General features: G+C 34.1%; 1 protein-coding gene across 1 annotated transcript in view; it reads left to right on the top strand.

The window, feature by feature from the left end:
- SEMA3C (semaphorin 3C) overlaps nucleotides 1–21,399 on the top strand; it is a 175,999-nt gene extending 154,600 nt beyond the window's left edge. Inside the window, exons 15-18 of the mRNA XM_049641352.1 lie at nucleotides 2,774–2,931; nucleotides 11,555–11,622; nucleotides 13,771–13,901; nucleotides 18,512–21,399. Of these exons, the coding sequence (XP_049497309.1) occupies nucleotides 2,774–2,931; nucleotides 11,555–11,622; nucleotides 13,771–13,901; nucleotides 18,512–18,925 (771 nt within the window). The 3' untranslated portion in view covers nucleotides 18,926–21,399. The remainder of the gene's footprint in view (nucleotides 1–2,773; nucleotides 2,932–11,554; nucleotides 11,623–13,770; nucleotides 13,902–18,511) is intronic.
- The last annotated feature ends 1,300 nt before the right edge of the window (nucleotides 21,400–22,699 follow it).

Raw genomic sequence — 22,699 nt, 5'->3', positions numbered from 1 at the left:
TCTTTTATGCTTATTTCTAAGGAAGTGCTATTTTTTTTTTAGAGTTTATACATATCATTAAAAAATCTGAATGTCTCAAATCTAAACCATATAAGGATTCAGGTTTAGAGGAAGAAATGTTTGACTGTGATTTTCGGGAATGTTTAATCTTCTACTTCGTGCCTGCACATGCAAATGCACAATGACCATGAAAAGGAAAAGCCCTATCCCAATCTCTACGTGTGTGACTCACGTACTTCTCCAGGCACAGGTGTTCTCTCTGAAGATAGTTGTAAGGGGCAGAGTCATATAGTCAAAAGTGGAATAGGCTTCAGAGTGGGACTGACATGCATTTGAATACTAACTTGTCCATAAATTATGGACAGATCATTAAACTTCACTGACCCAAGTTTCTGCCTCTACAAGGTAATGCTTTTCTCACAAATGAGTTAATTTATATAAATTGCCTAAAGTAAAGCAGGTCTTGGTAACTGTTTAAAGAGTCTGAGATCTATTTTTCTTGGAATATGGAATAAAGATTTTAAGTGTTAGCAGAAATGATGACATAACGTTACTGTTCTTTACCTTATTTGGTCTGATACAGATGAAGAAGTATTCCACAGTCAGTCTTGTACGCTTTTCACTTGACTCAATTTTATGAAGAAAAATAAATAGGGTACAATGGAGCTAAAGATCTCATCTGTAAAAATGTTTGTGTGGTGCATAACAAACATTTTCCCAAGTAACAAGAAGCCATTCGTCATTTTCCCCAATGTCCTAGGGAGCTGATCCCAAGTCAGAATTGTCTTTGAAGTCAGCAGGGAAGCCCTTTGTTTACAGTAGCTTAATGAAAAGAGAACGTGTCAGAATAAAATTCAAAAAGGACACAGAGCCATTTGTGTGGCAGAGTAGTTCAGTATACAATTACAGTAATACAAGTTACAATACAACTTGAAATTCAGCTGGTATACTCATAGTTCACAATACATTCCGTTAAATTGCAATATGCAGCACGCATATGCACACAGGAGAGACTGAGTATTATATCTGTCTTCAACATTTTATATTACAGATAATTAAAAATGTTTCTTTCAATCATTAGATTTAGGATATGGTAATTATTTGAGTTTTGGGGAACTCATTTGCACAACTGAATACGACATTAAATTTTCAGTGAGAAAGAATTACAGATTATCGATGGTATTTCATATACATTTAAATACCATGAATTTAGTACCTTCCCTAGTGCTCAGATTATATTATTTTCTATTTTATGCTTCCTTATACCCTAGTTTATTCTTGCATTCCATATATCACAAGATAGTTGGATTAATACAAATGATAATTTCTAGAATAAAACTACCCATATTATTTCCTGAAATAAACCAGTTTCCTTAAAATATTTTGATGCAGCTGATGTATTCACTATATCTGTACTCAATAAATTCTTATTTGAAATGTTCTTAGAGAAATTATTATTGTCAAAATATGCTATTGTTTTCCTATAGTTTGATTGTCTCAAGTAGGGATCAATCATTTGCAGCCCAATTTCTAAAAAAGTAATTGATCTGAATAAAATATTTTTTATTGAACAGTACACTGAGATTTTATTCAAATTATTAATTAGAATTAAAAAAGTGTAAGATGATAGTTAACTGGCAGTTTATTCTACTATGTTATTTAACATTCATTGAGAGGTTAGGAGTCAGACACTATTCTAAGGATTTTATATGGAGTTAGCCCTTACATTTAGTTCTTTAAAAAAACTGTGTGGTATAGGTACTGTATTATCCCGGTTTTATTGAAGAGGAAGCTGAGATTCAGAAAAGTTTCACAGTGTATTTGTGGTTGCACTGGGATTTGAATCCCAGAAGTGTGGCTCCAGAACCTAGTGGATCAGTGGTGCCCCTGTTAATTTAAATTTTAAATTTTAAGTTGTATATATGTGAAATATGTATAGATGTCTGTGTGTGTGTGTACATGTGCATATATGTACATATTTAAGTTCCAGCTTAGAGATTCTCTAGCTTGAATTATACAATATCACTTCCTTATAAAATAAGTGTGAGTTAGAAACTTAATCTTTCAACTCCTGAGAACTAATTTATGCACAGATAAAAGAATTGGAGCAGCATCGTAAGAAGCTCTTGACATCGAACAAATGAAGGAGAGTGAAATCTTTATTTATGACTTAGGGTGCCGCAGATCACTGGATCATACAGAAAAGTTAAGACATATCTAAATATAAATGCTGATATTCTTCTAAATAATTTAACATTCCTCTAATGAGTAATATGTTATTTTCAAAGGCATGTGAAACATGTTTTTCTTTAATTTTATCTAATACTGTGTACTGTTTTCCTTAAACTTAAAAATACCCTTTATTTTAGACTTGACTTTTTCAAATTTACAAGGTGATGGGTTCCTATATTTGAAGAAAAAGAAAGCTGCCTGTGCACTCAAAAAAGAAAGCAAACATCATAATTTAAATCTGTAATATATTAGCTCACATCTGAGAGAACAGTAAATCCCAATGTCTAAAATGTATTACCGTTCTACATAGGGCTCTGAGCTTTTTTTTTTTTTTTTTTAAACAGGAAAGTGGTAATGTTCTAAGCATATTAACATAGGAGAATTCTATTTATTTTGGCTTCCTACCCTCTGTACTTCACTTCTTATTTTTAGCCTATTTTAAAATGAATCTAAGTTGGTATAGACACATTATAACGTGTTCCTGCTAAAAGTCCTCTTTAATGTCCACATCTGAAATAAATCATAATCTTTCCTCTAATAGCAACAGTTGTATGTGAGCTCCAATGAAGGGGTTTCCCAAGTGTCTCTGCATCGCTGCCACATCTATGGTACAGCCTGTGCTGACTGCTGCCTGGCCAGGGACCCTTACTGTGCCTGGGATGGCCATTCTTGCTCAAGATTCTACCCAACTGGGAAGCGGTGAGTCCCAAACATTCAGCTGAGAATCAAAAACGATGTTCCCAGACAATTGAGTCATGCTCCACACGTATTCTTTTCAATGGCGTTAGAAATAGTAGCTATGTTCAGCATCACGTGTAGTCAATGAATGAAGTAAATGCCTATGCTTTATAACTTGAGATTTTCACAGATATGTGAGGATACAGTCCTTTCGCTTTTGTGGGGTTTTTTGGTTTTTATTTTATTTTATTTTTAATATAATTTATTGTCGAGTTAGCTAACATACAGTGTATACTGTTAGCTTCAGGGTAGCTTCAGGGTAGTGTGCTGTTAGCTTCAGGGTAGCTTCCCATGATTCATCGCTTACATATAACACCCAGTACTCATCCCAAGACATGCCCTCCTCAATACCCATCACCCATTTTCTCCTCTCCCCCCCCCCCCCACCCATCAACCCTCAGTTTGTTCTCTGCATTTAAAAATCTCTCTGGAAAAATTTATTTCTCCTCTTAAAGCTCCTGTAGCTACACAATCCTGTGGACCATCAAAAAGTTCAAACAGCATGTAACATTTTTGCATTACCTGAGTTTTTATGTGCTTCAGTATATGATTAAACTCCACCTTCCTAGGGTTTCCTGTGGCACTTAATATTTCTATAATCAAACGTTTTCTTAGTTTTGGCAACAGGAACATTGCTCCAACATGGTTACCCTGAATTGCTTTCAGAACCTTGATGCCCATGCTGTTTACCTCTTAGAGGGGTAAGTGCATGGATGCTGGTCAGATTGACAGAGTTAGGCAATGTGAGGCTAAGTGCCATTTATCCAAGCAAAAGCTCAGATAGGAAACTCTGAACCAACTTGCACTAAGTTGGAAGGGACCACCAGTAGTGACACTGATTATAGAACAAAGAATATGCATAATTTAGGGTCAGCCAAGGTCATAGCTATTTTCAGTCATCTCTTGATGTGAGTCATGATGGGTGGCAAGGCCAAAACCTGACAAAATTAGGGTCAGCAGGAGAGAGCAAATAGGACCAGTCTTAAGCACTAATGATTTTCAAGTAAAATCATTGGGGTGAAGGTGTTTTATAGCTTCTTTACTCGCTGTTATACATATAGGCCCTTAAAGACCTTGACAGATTAAAGGAACCCTAGCACTTCTGCCTGTCAAGATTGTACTGATACTTTTATTTATTAGTTCAACAAATTTGTATCATGGGACAGTTATTTGCCAGGCAATGTTCTAGAGCTAGGCATACAACGTGAAAAACAAGAACAATAAAAAGATGAAAATTCCTGCCTTGAGGGATAATAAATTCTAGAGGGGAAGACAGAAAATAAATAAATAAGGAAGCCCTCTAGTGTATCAAATAATGATAAGGTCTATGATTTTTTTTAATTTTTAATTGTTTTTTTAGGTCTATGAATTTTAAAAGGGCAAAGAAGGGAGACAGAGGATGTGGGAAGCAGGGAGTTGCAATATTAAATGGATGGTCCCACTGAAGGTGTGGTGTTTGAAGATGGACTTAAGTGAGAAGGAATGGCACAAAGGCATTATCTGGGAGAATAGCATTCCAGGGAGAGGAACCACATATCCTTAAAGCTGGAGTGCACCGAGATTGTTCAAGAAACAGCACTGAAACTAATGGGGCTATGGTGGAATGAGAAAAAGGAAGGGTAGGAAGAAACGAGGCCAGAATGCACGATGACTTGGGACTTATCAAGTTATTGTAGGCTTTTGTTTAGAGTGAAACAGAAAGCTACTGAGGGCTTTTGAGCACATGAATGATATTATTTTGACTTTTGTTTTGAAAAGATCATCTGGTTGGGTTTGGCTGGATTATAGCCCTGGGATAGGAAGTGGATGGGGAGAGAGGAGACAGAAGCTTCAAGGCAGTTAGGGCACCGTGAGGATCCAGGTAAGATAGAATGGTGGCTCGCACAGGGATGATAGAGGTGGAGGTGGCAAAGTGGTCTGATTCTGGATAGAGCTCACAGCATCTGCTGATGTATTATATGTAGGATGTTAGAGAAAGCGAGGACTGAAGAATGAACCAAGTCCTCAGAACTGAGCATATGCAGTTGTAGTTTCCCGAGAAAGAGAAGACTATGGAAGGAGCAGGTATGTGGAGAGAAAGATGATGTTAGCAGTGCCTATGAGATGTTCAATCTCATATAATATGAATTTGGAGTACACAGGCATGGCCTGGGATGGATAATTTGAAAGACTTCTGTATTTAAAGGCATGAAATGTGAAGAGAACACCCTTTCTTTAAACCAGTACTTTTTTTTTTTTTAATTTTTTTAACGTTTATTTATTTTTGAGACAGAGAGAGAGACAGAGCATGAATGGGGGAGGGTCAGAGAGAGGGAGACACAGAATCCAAAACAGGCTCCAGGCTCTGAGCTGTCAGCACAGAGCCCGACACGCAGCTCGAACTCACGGAGCGCGAGATCATGACCTGACCCGAAGTCGGACGCCCAACCGACTGAGCCACCCAGGCGCCCCAAACGAATACTTTTTAGTATCTGTGTTCAAAGACCCATGTTCTTCTGTGTCATTTTAAGATTTAGGCAGGAAGTCTATGGTGTCTTTTGATTTCTACATAGAAGTTTAGAACCTCAGTACCCTGAGATCTTCTGCTGGCACTGGACTAGAGATCTAAAACTGAGCACATAGTATGAGGAAAGCAAACTCCACATGTAATCTCAAATCAATGATATTTGTAGCCATTGCTGGTATTCTTTTTTACCAAACTTGTTTTGCACTCCCAATTACGATAGCAGTGATATTTAAAAATTATTACCATAATTGTTTGTAGGACAATACATTTTTCTTGACAAAGAGTTCTAAAAATTGGCATGTCTAACCCCTAGAATACAATCATCTACCTATTAAACAGATTTAGTGCTAAAGGAAGCTGAAGCAACACACTTTCTGTATTATCATTATTATTATTATTATTATTTATTTTAAGAGATAGAGAGAGAACGAGTGGGAGAGGGGCAGAGGGAGATAGAATCCCAAGCAGACTCCATGCCATCAGCGCAGAGCCCAGTGCAGGACTCAAACTCACAAACCACAAGATCATGGCCTGAGCCGAAACCACGAATTGGATGCTCAAACAACTGAGCCACCCAGGTGTCCCAGAAGCAACACACTTCCTAAGAATGAAAGTGATGTGAGGATTACAAAGTGATTCTTACCATAGTCCTTGAGGCATACCAGCCTCTCGGCTCTAATGTGAATGAACTGGAGATTACACTCCTTCCCTGCATAATTTCCAGACCTTGGCTTTGGTGAAGCATTTTTATTTAACAAAGAATAGTTCTCAAGTAAAATTCCATCCTATATATAGATTATCATTGCATATTTGTGATTTGTTCTCATATTCTCCCTCTAATTACAACCCCAGTTATCTTTTCTAAGATGTATGTTTAAAGGTAGATTTCACATTGTCATCCTAATACCACAAATCATGATCTTAATCATTTCCTTCTAATGAAGAAAGAGCTGGAACTATCTTGCAATTTTTTAATGTTACAATATCATGCCTGATATGAAACCATGTATCATAGGTTTGCTGTTAGAACTAATAAATGAATTCAGTAAAGTTGCAGGGTACAAAATCAACACTCAAAAACCTGTTGCATTTCTATACATTAATAATGAGCTATCTGAAAGAGAATTTAAGAAAACATTCCCATTTACAATTGCATTAAAAGAATAAAATACCTAGGAATAAATTTAACCAAGGAGGTGAAAGACCTGTACGCTGGACTACAAGACATTGATGAAAGAAACTGAAGACACAAATAAATGGAAAGATAATTCATGTTCATGGATTGGTAGAATAAATATTATTAAAACCGCCATTCTACCCAAAGCAATCTGCAGATTCAGTATAATCCTATCAAAATTCCAATGGCATTTTCCACTAGATTAGAATGAAGAATCCTAAAATTTGTATGCAATCTCAAAAGACCCAAATACCCAAAGCAATATTGAGGAAGAAGAACAAAGTTGGACGCATCATGTTTCTTGACTTCAAACTAGATTACAAAGCTATAATAATCAAAACAATATGCTATTGTCATAAAAAAGAGACACATAGAATAGAGCAGAATAGAGAGCCCAGAAATAAATCCATACATATATGGTTAATTAATTTACAACAAAAAAGGGAAGAATATACAATGGGGAAAGACGGTCTCTTCAATAAATGGTGTTGGGAAAACTGAGCAGCTACATACAAAAGAATGAAACTAGAATACTATATTACATTATAGACAAAATTTAACTCAAAATCATTTAAAGACTTGAATATAAGACCTAAAACCACAAAACTCCTAGAAGAAAACATAGGCATTAAGCTCCTTGATATAAGTCTTAGGGATGAGTTTTTAGATATGACTCCAAAGCAAAGAGAAAGCACATGCAAATTTGTATTAAAACTATCACCATAGAAACACGTTAGGAATGTTTGAAAAGCAAAGAGAACAAAAGAAAAAATAAACCAGTGGGACTATATCAAAGTAAAAAACTTCTACACAGAAAGGACATCATCACCAAAAGAAAAGGCAACCTACTGAATGGGAGAAAATATTCGCAAGCCATAGACCAGATAAGGGTTAATATCCAAATACATAAAGAATTCATACAACTTCGTAGCAAAAAAATGAAATAAATAAAATAATTAAAAAAACAATTTAATTAAAAAAGTGGACAGATATGAATAGGCATTTTTCCAAAGAAGACATACAGATTGCCAACATGTCATGAAAAGTTGCTCAGTGTCACTAATCATCCGGGAAATGCAAATGAAAACCACGAGGAGATATCAACTCACTCACTCCTGTTAGAATGGCTATTATCAAAAAGACAATAAATAACAAGTGTTGGAGAGGATGTGGAAGAAAGTTTTGTTGGGAATGTAAACTAGTGTAGCCACTATGGAAAATGGTATGGAGGTTCCTCAAAAAATTAAATCTAGAACTACCATATGATCCAGCAATTCCACTTCTGGGTATTTATCTGAAGATAAAACTCCACTAATTCAAAAAGATATGTGCACCCCATCACATGGAAACAACCAAAGTGTTCCTCAATGGATGAGTGAGTAAAGATGTGGTGCACACCCGCACACACACACACACACATGCACACACACATACCCTACTGGAATACTATTCAGCCATGAAATATAATGAAATCTTGGCAACTTATGACATGGATGGACCTTCAGGGCATATGCTAAGTGAAATAAGTCAGACAGAGAAAGACAAATACTGTATGATCTCACTTGTATGTGGAATTTTAAAAACAACACACCAAGTTCATGGACATAGATAATAGATTGGTGGTTGCCAACGGTGGGGTAGGGGATGGGAGAAATGAACAAAGGGGTTCAAAAGACACAAACTTCCAGTAATAAAATAATTAAGTTATGGGGATGTAATGTACAGCATGGTGATTATAGTTAATAATTCTGTATTGCCTATTTGAAAGTTGATAAAGAGTATATCTCAAAAATTTGCATTGCAAAAAAATTTTGTGACTGTGTATGGTGACAGATGTTATCTAGATTTATTGTGGACATTGCGTATACTCATAGCCAATCATTATATTGTACACCTGCAACTAATATAATATATATCAATTATTTCTCAATTTAAAACAACTACAAGAAAAGGGGGAAAACATGTATTATGGGTTGAAAGAGGAAGTAGTAATCCTTAAAGAGCTAAATCTCTAGCAGTGTCTTAATTCTGTCACAAAAAGCTGAAAAAGTTTGATCTCTATCATCTAACTACCTATCTATTATCTATCGATCTATCTATCTATCTATCTATATCTATATATATCTTATTCTTTGACATATTCATACCCATCTTTGGCTAGCAAACTGAAAGTTTTATTAAAAATATCCATATTATTGAAGTTCTCCAAATTATTTTAAAACTTAGTTAAGCATATATCATAGTGAATGCAAACCATGTTTGCTGAATCAAGTATTTCCTAAATTCTCATCTATTTTTAGTGATTAATAGTAATAATAAAAATGATCACTTATATTTTCCATATTCATTTTCTTTAATAGTGTTAACTTACCTGGTTTTATTGCAATTGTATTGTCTATCTATCTGGTACACAAACATACCATGGAGAAATTCATAGGAATGAAAATCAAAAACGTGTCTTTTGTATAGAAACAAGTACAGTGATACTTAGAAATCAGTGTTTATACTTTGATATGATAAAGTTATTAACTATTATTGGCTCAGTAGTTTCTCTTTTTTAAAAGTTTGCTCCTAGCAAACAATGCAAGCAATTTTCCTTTTCATTCTCAAGTATTTTAAATATTTGTGCATTTGTATCAAATATTGCAATTTAATCCCATATGTTATTTATTCTGGATTCAGACATGCAAGTAAGAAATTTTATTCTAAGACAAGATAATCAGTTCAGCCTTCAAGTAAATTATCTGTTTTATATACAAGAACAAAATTATTTCATTGTTTATCCAAAGGATTAGACTCTAAGGGAGAAAACATGGGTAACTTGAGCCCAAATCCCAAATCCTACATGCAGTATAATATTACTCTGCCTACCAGCATGCTTTTGCAATGCTGAATGAATGCCCTAAAGGGAATCTATAAATACAAAAAAATCTCAGATAGCTGTCTTGCTGATCTCATCATTTAAGCCAAGACATAATAATGCTTTTCTGTATTGGAATGTCTGGAAGCTATGTGATACCATAAATTCAGGTTGTCCAGCTATGTAAACCATAACATAGTGCTAGTCACAGGACAATCATTTTAACCATTGTGAATGATATTGCTTCTCTAGATGGCTGAAAATCACTTTTTCAGCAATAAGAACTCTCACATGGTGCTCATATAATATAGTGCACTCACAAGTAAAAATGCAGTGACTTAGAAATATAGCAAATGCAATGCAATAAAAAGCTGATATAGGAGCTATTCTAGAGTACAGCATTAATTGTATTTGCTGAGACAAAAGTGACTTTTACTAGTTTGTGTGTATGTGGTTGTATTAGAAATATAAAATTAAATAAGGATTATGACTTTTTTAGAAAAAGAATGCATAAATGACACAAAATGTTATAGCTATATATCCATAAATAGATGTATATAATCCATTAAATCTACAAGCTACGATTTGCTGTAACCTTAAAATGATTTTTTTCACTATCAATGACTTTGAGATTAGTCTCACTTTGTGAATTTGATAATCCCTGTGTGATTTTAATATTTCTGCTCTTTAACTGAATATTTAATTTACCTTTAAGGTTAAAAATGTTAAGAGAGACTTAACAGCTAACCCAATTAAGTAATATGCTTGTTTATATATATTTCTCAGCCTTGATAGTAAATAGTTTATCCCTGTATTCCTAATATTTAAAGAGAGGTTCCTTTCCTACTCTCTTATACCAATCTTCATCCCATGATTTATTGCTAAGAGAATATCAGTTGCTCTATTTTGGTTTGTTTCACTATGTGATACAATTGGAATTATATGTGGATAGATAGATAGATTTATTACATTTTTATTAAATATAATTTTATTAAAAATATATAATTTATAGACTCAAGAAATTAATTAGTATTGAAATAATTTAAAACTTTGCTTTAAATAATAACCAGCTTAGAAAGAATGTACCTAAATTTGGAAATGCTTAAACTGATGGTATATAACAACTAAAATGCAATGAGTGAACTTTGGATCATGAATAAAAAAAAATCCATAAGGGATACTTTGGAGACAATTAGGGAAATTTTACTATAAAATGTGTATTGTATGATATTATCGAGTAATCTACTGTTGTTATAAGTGATTATAAGATGCATGCCAAAGTATTTAAGAGTGAAGTATTATCATGTGTGCAAACTTATTTTCTAAAGGTTTTCATATATGTGCATAAATCATATATACACAATACACAACACAGTACTTGCATATGATAGAAAAAAATAAATGTGGCAAAGTATAACTATTCATGTCTCTATCAGTGTTCATTGTACTCACCACTTTTCTGTTGACTTGACATTTTTCAAAGTGAAAATTTGAAGGAAAATTCTTATTCTAGTAAATGAACAATTTTGCTTAATTTTACACTAAATGTGCATGTTCTATCACTTATTTCAGAAAAGTTTTAAAATATCTTAAAAGTATTAGAAAGTGTTGACTCTTCTAAGAAAGCTATGTTCATTTAAGAAAAAAATTACAAGAAAGAAGATGCCAGTGAATTTATACATTAGAAGTTTCATCTTAGAAAATTTTGGCTGAATGTCCCTAAATTAAAATTTACACTATTAATTTGGAATCTAACATTTACCCAGGAAGTGCAAATAATAAGGGTTTCATAGCCATCTTACTCTTCCTAGATGGGGAGGGACAGAATTAATTCCGAATGAAAAAAGGGTTAAGTACCCATCCTGTCGTGGAAGTGTTGAACAAGAAATGTGAAGTAGCTGTATTAGATAATCAGACCTGTTTTCTTTATGAAAGTTTAGGCAATTAAAATACTGTGAAATTAAACATGCAATCTTTTAAGTGTGGTGTAATCAGCAATGTTAATTCTAAGTCAGTTTTATATATGTCTCTGCACTTACAGGAGGAGCCGAAGACAAGATGTGAGACATGGAAATCCATTGACTCAATGTAGAGGATTTAATCTAAAAGGTATTAAAAATGAGCAATGGTCAATTTTGGTAAACAGCAGCAAAACTCTGTATCACATTTCAGTGAGGGAACCTTCATAATAAATTCAGATCTCACATTTTAAGGAAAGATTCACTATGAAGATTCTTGGTGTTCAGATACGGAAATTAAAAATCAAATGTCATTTGTATGTATAGTAAAAAAGACAAATGTCCATGGACACAGACACCTTGGGTATGTTAGTTGGTAGGTCTTTCACATAGATATCAGTTACAGATTTTCCTAGCTATTATTTTCTTTCTGAAGAAACAAAGCTGTTACCTTCTTTCTCAAGAAAAAAAAATTGCTCTAAAAACTTTACCACTGAAGAACAAATAGAATAGTGCCCTGTTTGTTTGTTATTGTGGTAAATAGAAACAACATAAAATTTACCATTTTAACCATTTTAAAATGTACAGATCTGTGGTATCAAGTACATTCACATTGTTGTACAACCAACTCATCTCTAGAACTTTTTCATCTTTCCCAAGTGAAACTCTATACCCGATAAATACTAACTCCCTATTCCCCCTGCCCCAGCCTCTGGAAGCTCCCATGCTATTTTCTGTCTTTATGAATTTGACTATTCTAGATACCCCTGTATAAGTGGGATCACAAAATATTCTTCGTTTTGTAACTGGCTTATTTCGGTTCTTCAGGGTTCATTCATGTTGTTGACATGTGTCAGAATTTCTTTCTGTTGGAAATGGAAAAGTCTTCTATTGTATGCATGTATCACATTTTGTTCATTCACTCATCTATCGCTAGACACTTGGATTGCTTCCACTTTGGACTATGTGAATATCCTGCTGTTTTCATGGGTATACTACAGTGCCTTGGTTTTACAGTTTATAACAATTCCAGTACTTTTGGCGGTCCTGTCTTATGTCTTACAAGCAATCTAACCCGTTTTTCTCTGATCCTCACATGTAGATCCCGTATTATTATACTTTCCCCAGTATACTTTCTCCCAGCTCCACATCAATCCCTTGAGTGAAGTATCTTCAGACAGAGCTCTTCTTAGCTCATGCAGGTGCTGCAGACACACTCTTGCTAACAATTAACACCAAGATTCCTATTGCTAATATTTTTGAGTGTGGGCCTTTCTTTAGTAAAAAAAATGACATTACTAACTACACTAAGTATAAGGAGAAAATTATGACACATTTTGCTTGGTTGTTCCATACATCTAAGGGAATACATCCAAGTTATCATTTCTCTGTATACTATTTTAAAAATACTTGTGCCAGTTGTACTAATAGTATTCACTCTAGTGTTAGAACTGTCTGTCACTAGGGGTCACGATGAACGAACATCTATGTTGGCTTTGTGTCAGAACTTGAGTTAAGTGCTTTTTAATGGACTATCTCACTTAATGCTTATGAAACTGTACTACAGTTCTATAATTATCCCTGTTTTATGAATGAGGATTCTGTTTATGTCTAAGCTACCACATGATTATACTAAATGGTCTTCCTAAATTAAGAATTTCAGTAAAGAACCTATTTGAAAACATAATCCATGTTTTAGAGCCAAGTAAAGCTGAGGCACAGAAAGGTCAAGTAACTTGTGTAAGGTTACACACCCAGCATCATTGAAGTCAGAATTTTGCTTCCAATACATCTGAATACAAAGATTGTGTCTTTAATCACCACTTCCCATCGTAGACACTCTTTGCTTTCTGACTTTTCCTGAAGCTTCTGAATTTCATCTATACTACATTGAGTATGGATGAAACTGGCTTTAATAATGCCTGGCACTTACTAACTCTTTAAGTAAGATGTGTTTCCTAATAATTCACAGCTTTGGTTTTCTCAGCTATGAAAAACTGAGAAAACTGAATTCATAAGTATATTGTAATAATTATAAGTTCAAAGTGATATGAAGGACATTCCTTGGTATCAAGTAATTCTTGAATAAACATCAATGCCCCCATGTCTTTTTGTCCTTCCTTTTAGGCTAAACACAGCAGGTAAACAATGTATAATAGTCTGCTTGTTCAATGATTAAAAATTGCCTTTTGGTGGTTTCTATAGATGATCACAATTGTATAGAGAAATAAACTTTCATATAGGAGAATATGCTCTGAATTCTATTCCCTGTCTTTCTCCTTTCATTTTTGCTTTTCAGCATATAGAAATGCAGCTGAAATTGTTCAGTATGGAGTAAAAAACAACACCACTTTCCTTGAGTGTGCCCCTAAGTCTCCACAGGCATCTATCAAGTGGCTGTTACAGAAAGACAAAGACAGGAGGAAAGAGGTGAGTAAGGCAGCACTACAGCAATCAGTCAGGGCTTTGGAAAGACATTAAATCACCACCCCTTAGTGAAGTTCAGATCAAATGAAAAAGAAAAGGCATATGAACATCCTTTTATGTCCTCAGGATGACAAGTGCCACTTCCTTTAAAATCCTTTGTCTGTAGAGTTGATGAATTAATTAGAAATCCTTGCTGCCTGCACTCAAGACAGGGGTAGTGATAGGAGGAAGCATTTGTAAAAGAAACAAGATGTGTGCAAAACCAGAAGCCAAGTTCTCACTCAGCAGCACCTTTGTGTGATTCACAAGATAAAAGGGAGCTTTAAAAAAATTCAATTTTCCTCAGCAAGAAATTTCACTAAACTATAACTTTTATGGTAAGAAGCATTTTTCTGCCGTGCAGTAATCTATTTCCTTTGCTTTATTATCCATAACTCTATGATTTTGGTTAGGTAATGTATGGAACCATTGTTTATGGGAGCACTGCCTTTATTTAGTGATATGGAAAAAGCAGTTTTTTCAAATAAAAGGACACTGACATTAACTTTTCACTGATCTTAAAGAGCTGTTTTAGAAGGGAAACATTGTAAAACAGCATAGGGTGAAATATTATAAATAATGAAGTCCCATAATACTCATGTCATGTTGTACTGACAAATAAGAGGAAGAAGAAGAAAAAAATATATGTATATATAAAGCCTTTGGGTAGTCTAAAATGTCATGTTTTTAGCAGTGTTCATAAAGTCTGATGGAGCAAAGGGGAAAATGGAGCCTTCCCCATTTGGGTGTATTCTGTTGTGGACAGTTTAAGTACTACATATTAAGTTAATTAGGACTATGTAGAAGGGACACAATCCAAAGCTATAGAACCAGGCACTGCATCAGAGTTACTGAAATAGTTGTTGGCTCCATATGGGGAATACTTTACAACTCATGCCTGCCTGTCCAAAGACAGTAGGAGCTGTTTAGTCATTGTGCGTCCATGTCTATGGGATATTAAACCACAGGCTGATGAACACTTGCATAAGAAGAGATTTAACTGAGGGGCGCCTGGGTGGCTCAGTCGGTTGAGCGTCCGACTTCAGCTCGGGTCACGATCTCGCGGTCCGTGAGTTCGAGCCCCGCGTCAGGCTCTGGGCTGATGGCTCAGAGCCTGGAGCCTGCTTCCGATTGTGTCTCCCTCTCTCTCTGCCCCTCCCCCATTCATGCTCTGTCTCTCTCTGTCTCAAAAATAAATAAATGTTAAAAAAAAAGTTAAAAAAAAAAAAGAGATTTAACTGAGACACATGGATGGCTCGGTTGGTTGAGCATCCAACTCTTGATTTGGGCTCCGGTCATGATCTCACAGTCCTGAGGCTGAGCTCCTTGTTGGGCCCTGTGCTGGGTATGCAGACTACTTAAGATTCTCTCTCCCTCTCCTGCTGCCTCTGCCCCCACTCAGGAACGAGCTCTCTCTCTCTCTCTCAAAAAAAAAAAAAAAAAAAGATTATTTTTTTTTAACCATCTGGAGGAAAGAGGAGCTAGATGAATGTTAGGACCTCTTCTTGCCCCAGAATTCTATGATACTAAAAAAATCTTTTTAGACATTATTATTAATAAAAATATTGTTTAAGATCTGTTTACTTTGCTACAAAAATCTGTCATCAAAAGGGACTTGAAATTTCTACAGACTAGTTAATTTTAAATTCTTTTGAGTGGATATAGGTGATAATAATTGTCTTACAACATAAGCTGAGATAGAAGTCATAATGTGTGGTGATGATTATTGTACAGAAATGAAGTTCTTAGGCTAAAGCATGGCATGTATTCATGGACAGTCCTTCTTGAGAAGGTCTGTGTGTATATATGTGAATTGGAAATCTACAACTCAAACAGGGATTACCTTACATGAATAAAATGTTTTTCTTTAATTCACTAAAAAGTTAAGTAGAGGGACATCTAGGTGGCTCAGTTGATTAAGCATGCAGCTCTTGATTTCAGCTCAGGTCATGATCTCACGGTTTGGGTCATGGGATTGAGCCCCACATCAGGCTCATGCTGAGCACAGAACCTGCTTGGTATTCTTTCTCTCCCTCTCTCTCTGCCCCTTCCCAATTTGAACATGCGTGTGCGCTCTCTCTCTCAAAAATAATTAAACTTAAAAAATATTAAAAAGTTAAATAGAATCATATACAATCAGTGAATATAATTTGTATTATTTAAAGAAAACGAGTACATACAAGCTTGAATACATGCCACAGAAATAATGAATGCAATTAATAATGGATCGAGTTCTAGATTTAATGATTGAATCTCTTTTGTGATATTTCTGATATTTTATTTCAGAATGCCCAAGAATGTAGGGACTCAGTTATTACTATCTTGCTTTTTCTTCAAATCTCAAAAGCATAAGATTGCTGTAAGACTAGGAAAACATTAACTATAATATAATCATGCAAATCTATTTTATCTAGAATTTATAGAGCACAATTCTACTCCTTACTTTGGCTAAGCAAACTATTACTGTCTTATTAAATTTATCCTAATTCTTTCTTAGTAGTTTAGGCAAAAAGGTGCTTATTTCTCATGTTAATATGTAAATATTGAATTTTTTAAAAATAATGTAGACGGGGGCACCTGGGTGGCTCAGTTGTTTAAGCGTCCAGCTTCGGTCTATGTCATGATCTTGCTGTTCCTGAGTTCGAACCCCACATTGGGCTTTGTGTTGACAGCTCAAAGCTTGGAGCCTGTTTCAGATTCTGTGTCTCCCTCTCTTTCTCTGCCCCTCCCCAACTCACACTCTGTATCTCTCTCTCTCTCAAAAATAAACATTAAAAAAATTTTTTTAAATGTAAGACAAATGATAAAAGCTCATGGAGAAAATGTACATAGTTCTTACTGAATAGCATAAAATGATCACTAAAAGTCCTCTTCCCCTTCACTTCAATATTTATTCACAATTCCCCAAAGTATAAAGCTACTAGGAATTATATATTCAATCATAATGTATTCCTCCAAATATTCCCCATAATTTTCCTATTTTTATCATTCTCTTTGTCTCTCTCTCTCTGATGTACACTCACCCACTTTAATATCAGTAAGTACATATGCAGCTAACTTATTTTTCCTAGCCACATAGTGTTCCACTATATGAATATATTTTAAGGTTTTTTTTAAAGCCATCTACTGCTTAGGTTATTGTTTTTCTTCTTATCAAACATCATTTACATGAATACTTGCATACTTGTGACTGTATCTTCTGGAATAAATTCCTAGAAAAGAAGTTTCTGCATCACATTTTATATACATGCTATATGATTTTATCAAATTGGCGTCCACAATTTTTCCTAATTTTGCACAAACATAAAAGGCTTTCTCTCTTTTTTTCGAATGCATTTCTACATGATTGAAACTATTTTGGGGACACACTTAAACTTTAAAAATTAAATTAATATCAAAACTTCAGTTTATATATTTCAGTCCTTCTTCCTGGCCTCCCTCTTCTAGGTCTGTTCTATTATCTGTATTTCACTTGTATACTTTGCCTTTTTGTGCTTTTGTGTGAAGCTTACTTTTTATCTAAAACAATCTATGTTTGATTTTTATTTCGTTGATAATAAAATACCTATTTACACAGAAATTTACCATTTAAAAAAGCATTGTACATGCATTCCTTTATTTTTATTTCGGTCAGGGGTGTTTTTTTTTGGTTTTGTTTTTGTTTTTGTTTTTTCCCTCAGTGAAAGTACATTCTTGAGTATGCATGTCAAAGAACTTCTTACCACTTAAGTTTTTAGTCTGTTTGTTGGCAATACTATAGCTAGAACTTTGAGAAAGATGATTTCATGCATTTAACTAATATTCAGCAAATAATAGTTTTTCTAGGGCAAGCCTATAATTAAATATTACCTCATAGCTTTGTATTATCTTTCCTTGGCAAGTAAAACTACTTAGAAGACTTAGAAGACTTAGAAGATGATGGCATTTCATCTTATTTTTAGTCATTCTTTAGTTTGGGATAATTAGAAAAAGCCTCGATAGTATTCAAAACTCAGTCTCTGCTTACATGATTTTTTTTTTGAGTCATCTTACTGCTTTAATAAAGTAATGAATTGTTTCAGTTTTTACTTAGGAGAATATTCATTCATTCATTAAAAAATGATAAAAATTCAACCATTTAACTGTGGCTTAATGATTTTACTACTAAGAGAGTATTTTGTTGCAATTAAAGACAGGAATTCCAGGATGAAATAGATATTTTAAATTATCTGTGAATTTTGTGTATATAGGTTGACTGTGATTCATATTCCCAAAGCAACCAAAACTCTGTGCTTATTGGTGGAGAAACTACTTCCATCCAAAGGGAATGAACTTTAAGCTATTTTTGGCAATGTGGGTGATAACTTCATCCTGTCTTTAATAGATTTTAATAGATTCAATGCTCTTAAGACAACATCTCCTGGGCAAAACAGGCAGTGGAACTGACCAAAACTTTATGTTCACTAAGAAGTGAGCTGATCAGTACTAGATGCTTTTGCCAAATTTGGAAGTTCAGTGATACTCTGTATATGTTGATCATATCTTTTTAGAAGACACAGAGTTGGGTTTGGATCTTTGATGAATCTCTCTTTTAGGTCAAGCTGAATGAACGAATCATAGCCACTTCACAAGGACTTCTAATCCGCTCTGTTCAGGATTCTGACCAAGGACTATATCACTGCATTGCAACAGAAAACAGCTTCAAGCAGACAATAGCCAAGATCAACTTCAAAGTTTTAGATTCTGAAATGGTGGCTGTTGTGACAGACAAATGGTCCCCATGGACCTGGGCCAGCTCTGTGAGAGCTTTACCCTTCCACCCAAAGGACATCATGGGGGCATTCAGCCACTCAGAAATGCAGATGATTAATCAGTACTGCAAAGACACTCGGCAGCAACATCAACATGGAGAAGAATCCCAGAAGATAAGAGGGGACTATGGCAAGTTAAAAGCTCTCATCAATAGCCGGAAAAGTAGAAACAGGAGGAATCAGTTGCCAGAGTCATAATGTTCTCTTACTTGGGGCTTATGCTTCCAGTAAAGAATGGTCTGTCTTCAATGATCAAATTTTGAGCAAACAACCTTGTGTTTTAACCCATGGGAAATTCCTGATAAATGTGGTTACTCACTCCCAAAGTGAATATTACATGAACTGAAATGAGCATGCATTTTCTTGTATGATATTGACTAGCACTAGACATGTCATGGTCCTCATGGTGCATATAAATATTTAAGTTAACCTAGATTTTATTTATATCTTTATTTACTTTTTCTTCAAAATCGATATGGCGGCTATAAAACTAAAATTCTTACATCCTTAATTGAATGAGGGCCATAACCCTGTGATTTTCCTTCCTTGCATTAACGGTTTAGATTTGGAATTGTCACTGATTTTAAATATGAGCACAAATGCCACATTTAAAACTTTTACATTGTAAAAGTGGTATAAATACATGTGATAGAGTAGCTCTCAAAAGAAATATTGAATAGATACAAGTCAAGGAAGAAAGCATCTAAAAATTGTATAAAACGTGAGTGATTCATAAATAAAACAATGAACAGTTTATTTTTTTCCAGTGAAATATATTAATTTTTTTTATTATTGTGAAAATGGTCAGTTGCTGATACCGGTTATTGATCTTTGGGTTTTTTTCTTGTTTTAGGAAGATAAAATAAATGACCCTCACCATAAACATCTTTGATTGGAGTTATGTCAGTGAAGCATTTAAGTTTATATTCTTAAGCTATTACCTTCCAAACGAAAGCACTTTTTTTGGAAGTTATTTAAGTTATTTTAGACTCAGAGAATATAATCTCACACTGTTTAATTAATTACTGTATTTGTTCTAACTTTCTAGTCTGCATGGCAAAGTAAACAATATAAGAAGAAAAAATGAAATATCAAACTTGTATATGAGAGGTGAAACTAAAATGGGGAAAAATAAAGTAAGGAATGTAATTTTATTAAGAGCTGTTTATAAAAAATATAACTAATTTTTAACATCAGTGATTGATTTCAATAATTAACTCTCACATTTTTTTGGTTTGCCAACCTTAGATATCATACAGATTTTAAGTCACCGATTCATTTTCTTTTTAAATGATATTTAATGTGTGCTGAAGAGGTGCTCATTTTGTGGAGAAATGAAAAAAATTCAAATATGAACAAAAATAGACATACTTTCTTTTAAAAGAATGCTGGTACTTATGCACACTGGTATATAAATACAAATATGATAAGTTCTATAATGAGTAAAATAACTTTCTTCTATTTGTAAGTTTGGATCCTTTCATTAGAATAATTTATTTTTGAAATTTTTACTCCAAATAGCAATTAAATGGGAGAAATATGAGAAATGTCTTTCTATTGTTATATTTCCTTTAAAAACACAACTTTTGCTTTTTTATTTTATTTACTTTTCAAGAAATGGTCATGTTTCCAGGTGCAAATAGAAATTGCATCATATATCTTTTCAAAATCTAGTACAAAATTATAGGTATAGTTTATAGTCCACAAAGAAGTTAAGGTAGATTTATTACGTTTTTAAACGCCACAGTATAAAAGCTTGAGCTAAATCATTGTCCAAATTAATGTGATCATTGATCAGAATCTAAGAAGATTTAAGATTTCCGATTTCTTATTTAAGATTTCTGATTTCTTATTTAAGTGGTGGTAAGTTATGATATTATAAGAGGAGGCCCCAGTGAGGGCAAACACTGCATTTAAAATACACAACATAAATAATGTTCATTCAAAAATAAGCTAATAAACAAAAGCTATTTTCCAAATGTGTATGATTCTAAAGTACTCACTAAAGCAGTTTATTATACAGATATTTTGCCTGCTTAAAGAATATAACTAAACTTCTTTATTTCTTCTCTATGTGCAAAAATAGAAATGCACATCAGTGGAAAGCCAAATCCATCTTCAATGTTTATGACCATTCTATTCTATGTACAGAGTTAAAGCAAAATTGTTTTAGAGTCAGAAGATAGGGTAACTACACAGGTCCCCTTGCTTAGTGTAAAACCAGAATGATAGACAATAAGGGTGTTTAGTTTTGTAATATTATTTGTGCTATTTAATACCTTCTCCTTTGAACATTATTCAATTGTATATACTTTTATTACTTTTAAAATTATAGAAAATCTTGAACATAACTGCCAAATGTAAAGAAAAATTTCTCAAAAAATATTGTCAACATATACTGAATATTGGTGGTTAATTAGTATTATTTTGTGTAGTTTGACATTTCAGTGATTTAATATGTTTTCCATTTGTATTGTACATAAAATTTCCTAGGAATGCACTTTTTTCAAAGTGTAGGTTTGTGAATAGATTTTAGCATGATGAAACTGTCATTACGGTGAATGTTCACTCTGTGAGAAAACAAATGAAATGTAGTTAGTACCTTAATATTTAATTGGATATTGAAGAAATCATTTGCCTGGCAAAATAAAACATGTTGAATTCCCCAAGAATGTCTTCAACTTTTCTTTCTTTTTATTATTATTATTATTTTTGTTTTTAATTTATATCCAAGTTAGTGAGCATATAGTGCTATAATGATTTCAGGGGTAGATTCCAGTGATTTATCCCGTATGTATAACACCCAGTGATCATCCCAACGAGTGTCCTTCCTTATGCCCCTTAGCCATTTAGCCCATCCCCCTACACAACCCCTCCAACAATCTTCAATTTATTCTCTGTAGTTAAGAGTCTTTTCTCTTTTGTCCCCCTCCTTGTTTTTGTATTATTTTTGCTTCCCTTCCCTTATGTTTATCTGTTTTGTCTTAAATTCCTCCTATGAGTGAAGTCATATGATATTTGTCTTTCTCTGACTGGTTAATTTCGCTTAGCATAATATCTTCCAGCTCCCTCCACATAGTAGCACATGGCAAGATCTCATTCTTTTCAATTGCCAAGTAATACTACGTTGTGTGTGTGTGTGTGTGTGTGTGTAGGTATATATATATATATATATATATACCTACACACATATATCCATACACCACATCTTCTTTATCCATTCATCCATTGATGAATATTTGAACTTTTCCATACTTTGGCTATTGTCGATAGTGCTTCTATAATCATTGGGGTGCATGTGGCCCTTCGAAATAGCACACCTGTATCCCTTGGATAAATATCTAGTAGTGCAGTTGCTGGGTTGTAGGGTAGTTCTATTTTTAATTTTTTGATGAACCTCCATACTGTTTTCCAGAGTGGAAAACCACCAGTTTGCATTCCTACCAGCAGTGCAAAAGAGATCTCTTTCTTCACATCCTTGCCACCATGTTGTTGCCTGAGTTGTTAGTTTTAGCCATTCTGACTGGTGTAATGTGGTATCTCATTGTGGTTTTAATTTGTATTTCCTTGGTGATGAGTGATATTGGGCATTTTTTCATGTGTCTTTAGCCATAGAATGTCTTCTTTGTAGAAGTGTCTATTCATGGCTTTTGCCCATTTCTTCACTGGATTATTTGTTTTTGGGTATTGAGTTTAATAAGTTCTTTATAGATTTTGGATACTAACCCTTTATTTGATATGTCATTTGCAAATATATATCTCATTCTGTCAGTTGCCTTTTAGTTTTTGCTGATTGTTTCCTTCACTGTGCAGAAGATTTTTATCTTGATGAAGTCCCAATAGTTCATTTTTGCTTTTGTTTCCCTTGCCTCCAGAGAAATGTTGAGTAAGAAGTTGCTGCGGCCAAGGTCAAAGAGGTTTTTGCCTGTTTTCTTCTCTATAATTTTGATGGCTTCTTGTCTAATGTTTAGG

Source organism: Panthera uncia, chromosome A2 (assembly GCF_023721935.1).
Source record: "Panthera uncia isolate 11264 chromosome A2, Puncia_PCG_1.0, whole genome shotgun sequence".
In the NCBI taxonomy this organism is placed as follows: domain Eukaryota; kingdom Metazoa; phylum Chordata; class Mammalia; order Carnivora; family Felidae; genus Panthera; species Panthera uncia.
Note: the sequence above shows the minus strand (reverse complement) of the source record. Positions and strands in the feature narration are given on the sequence as shown.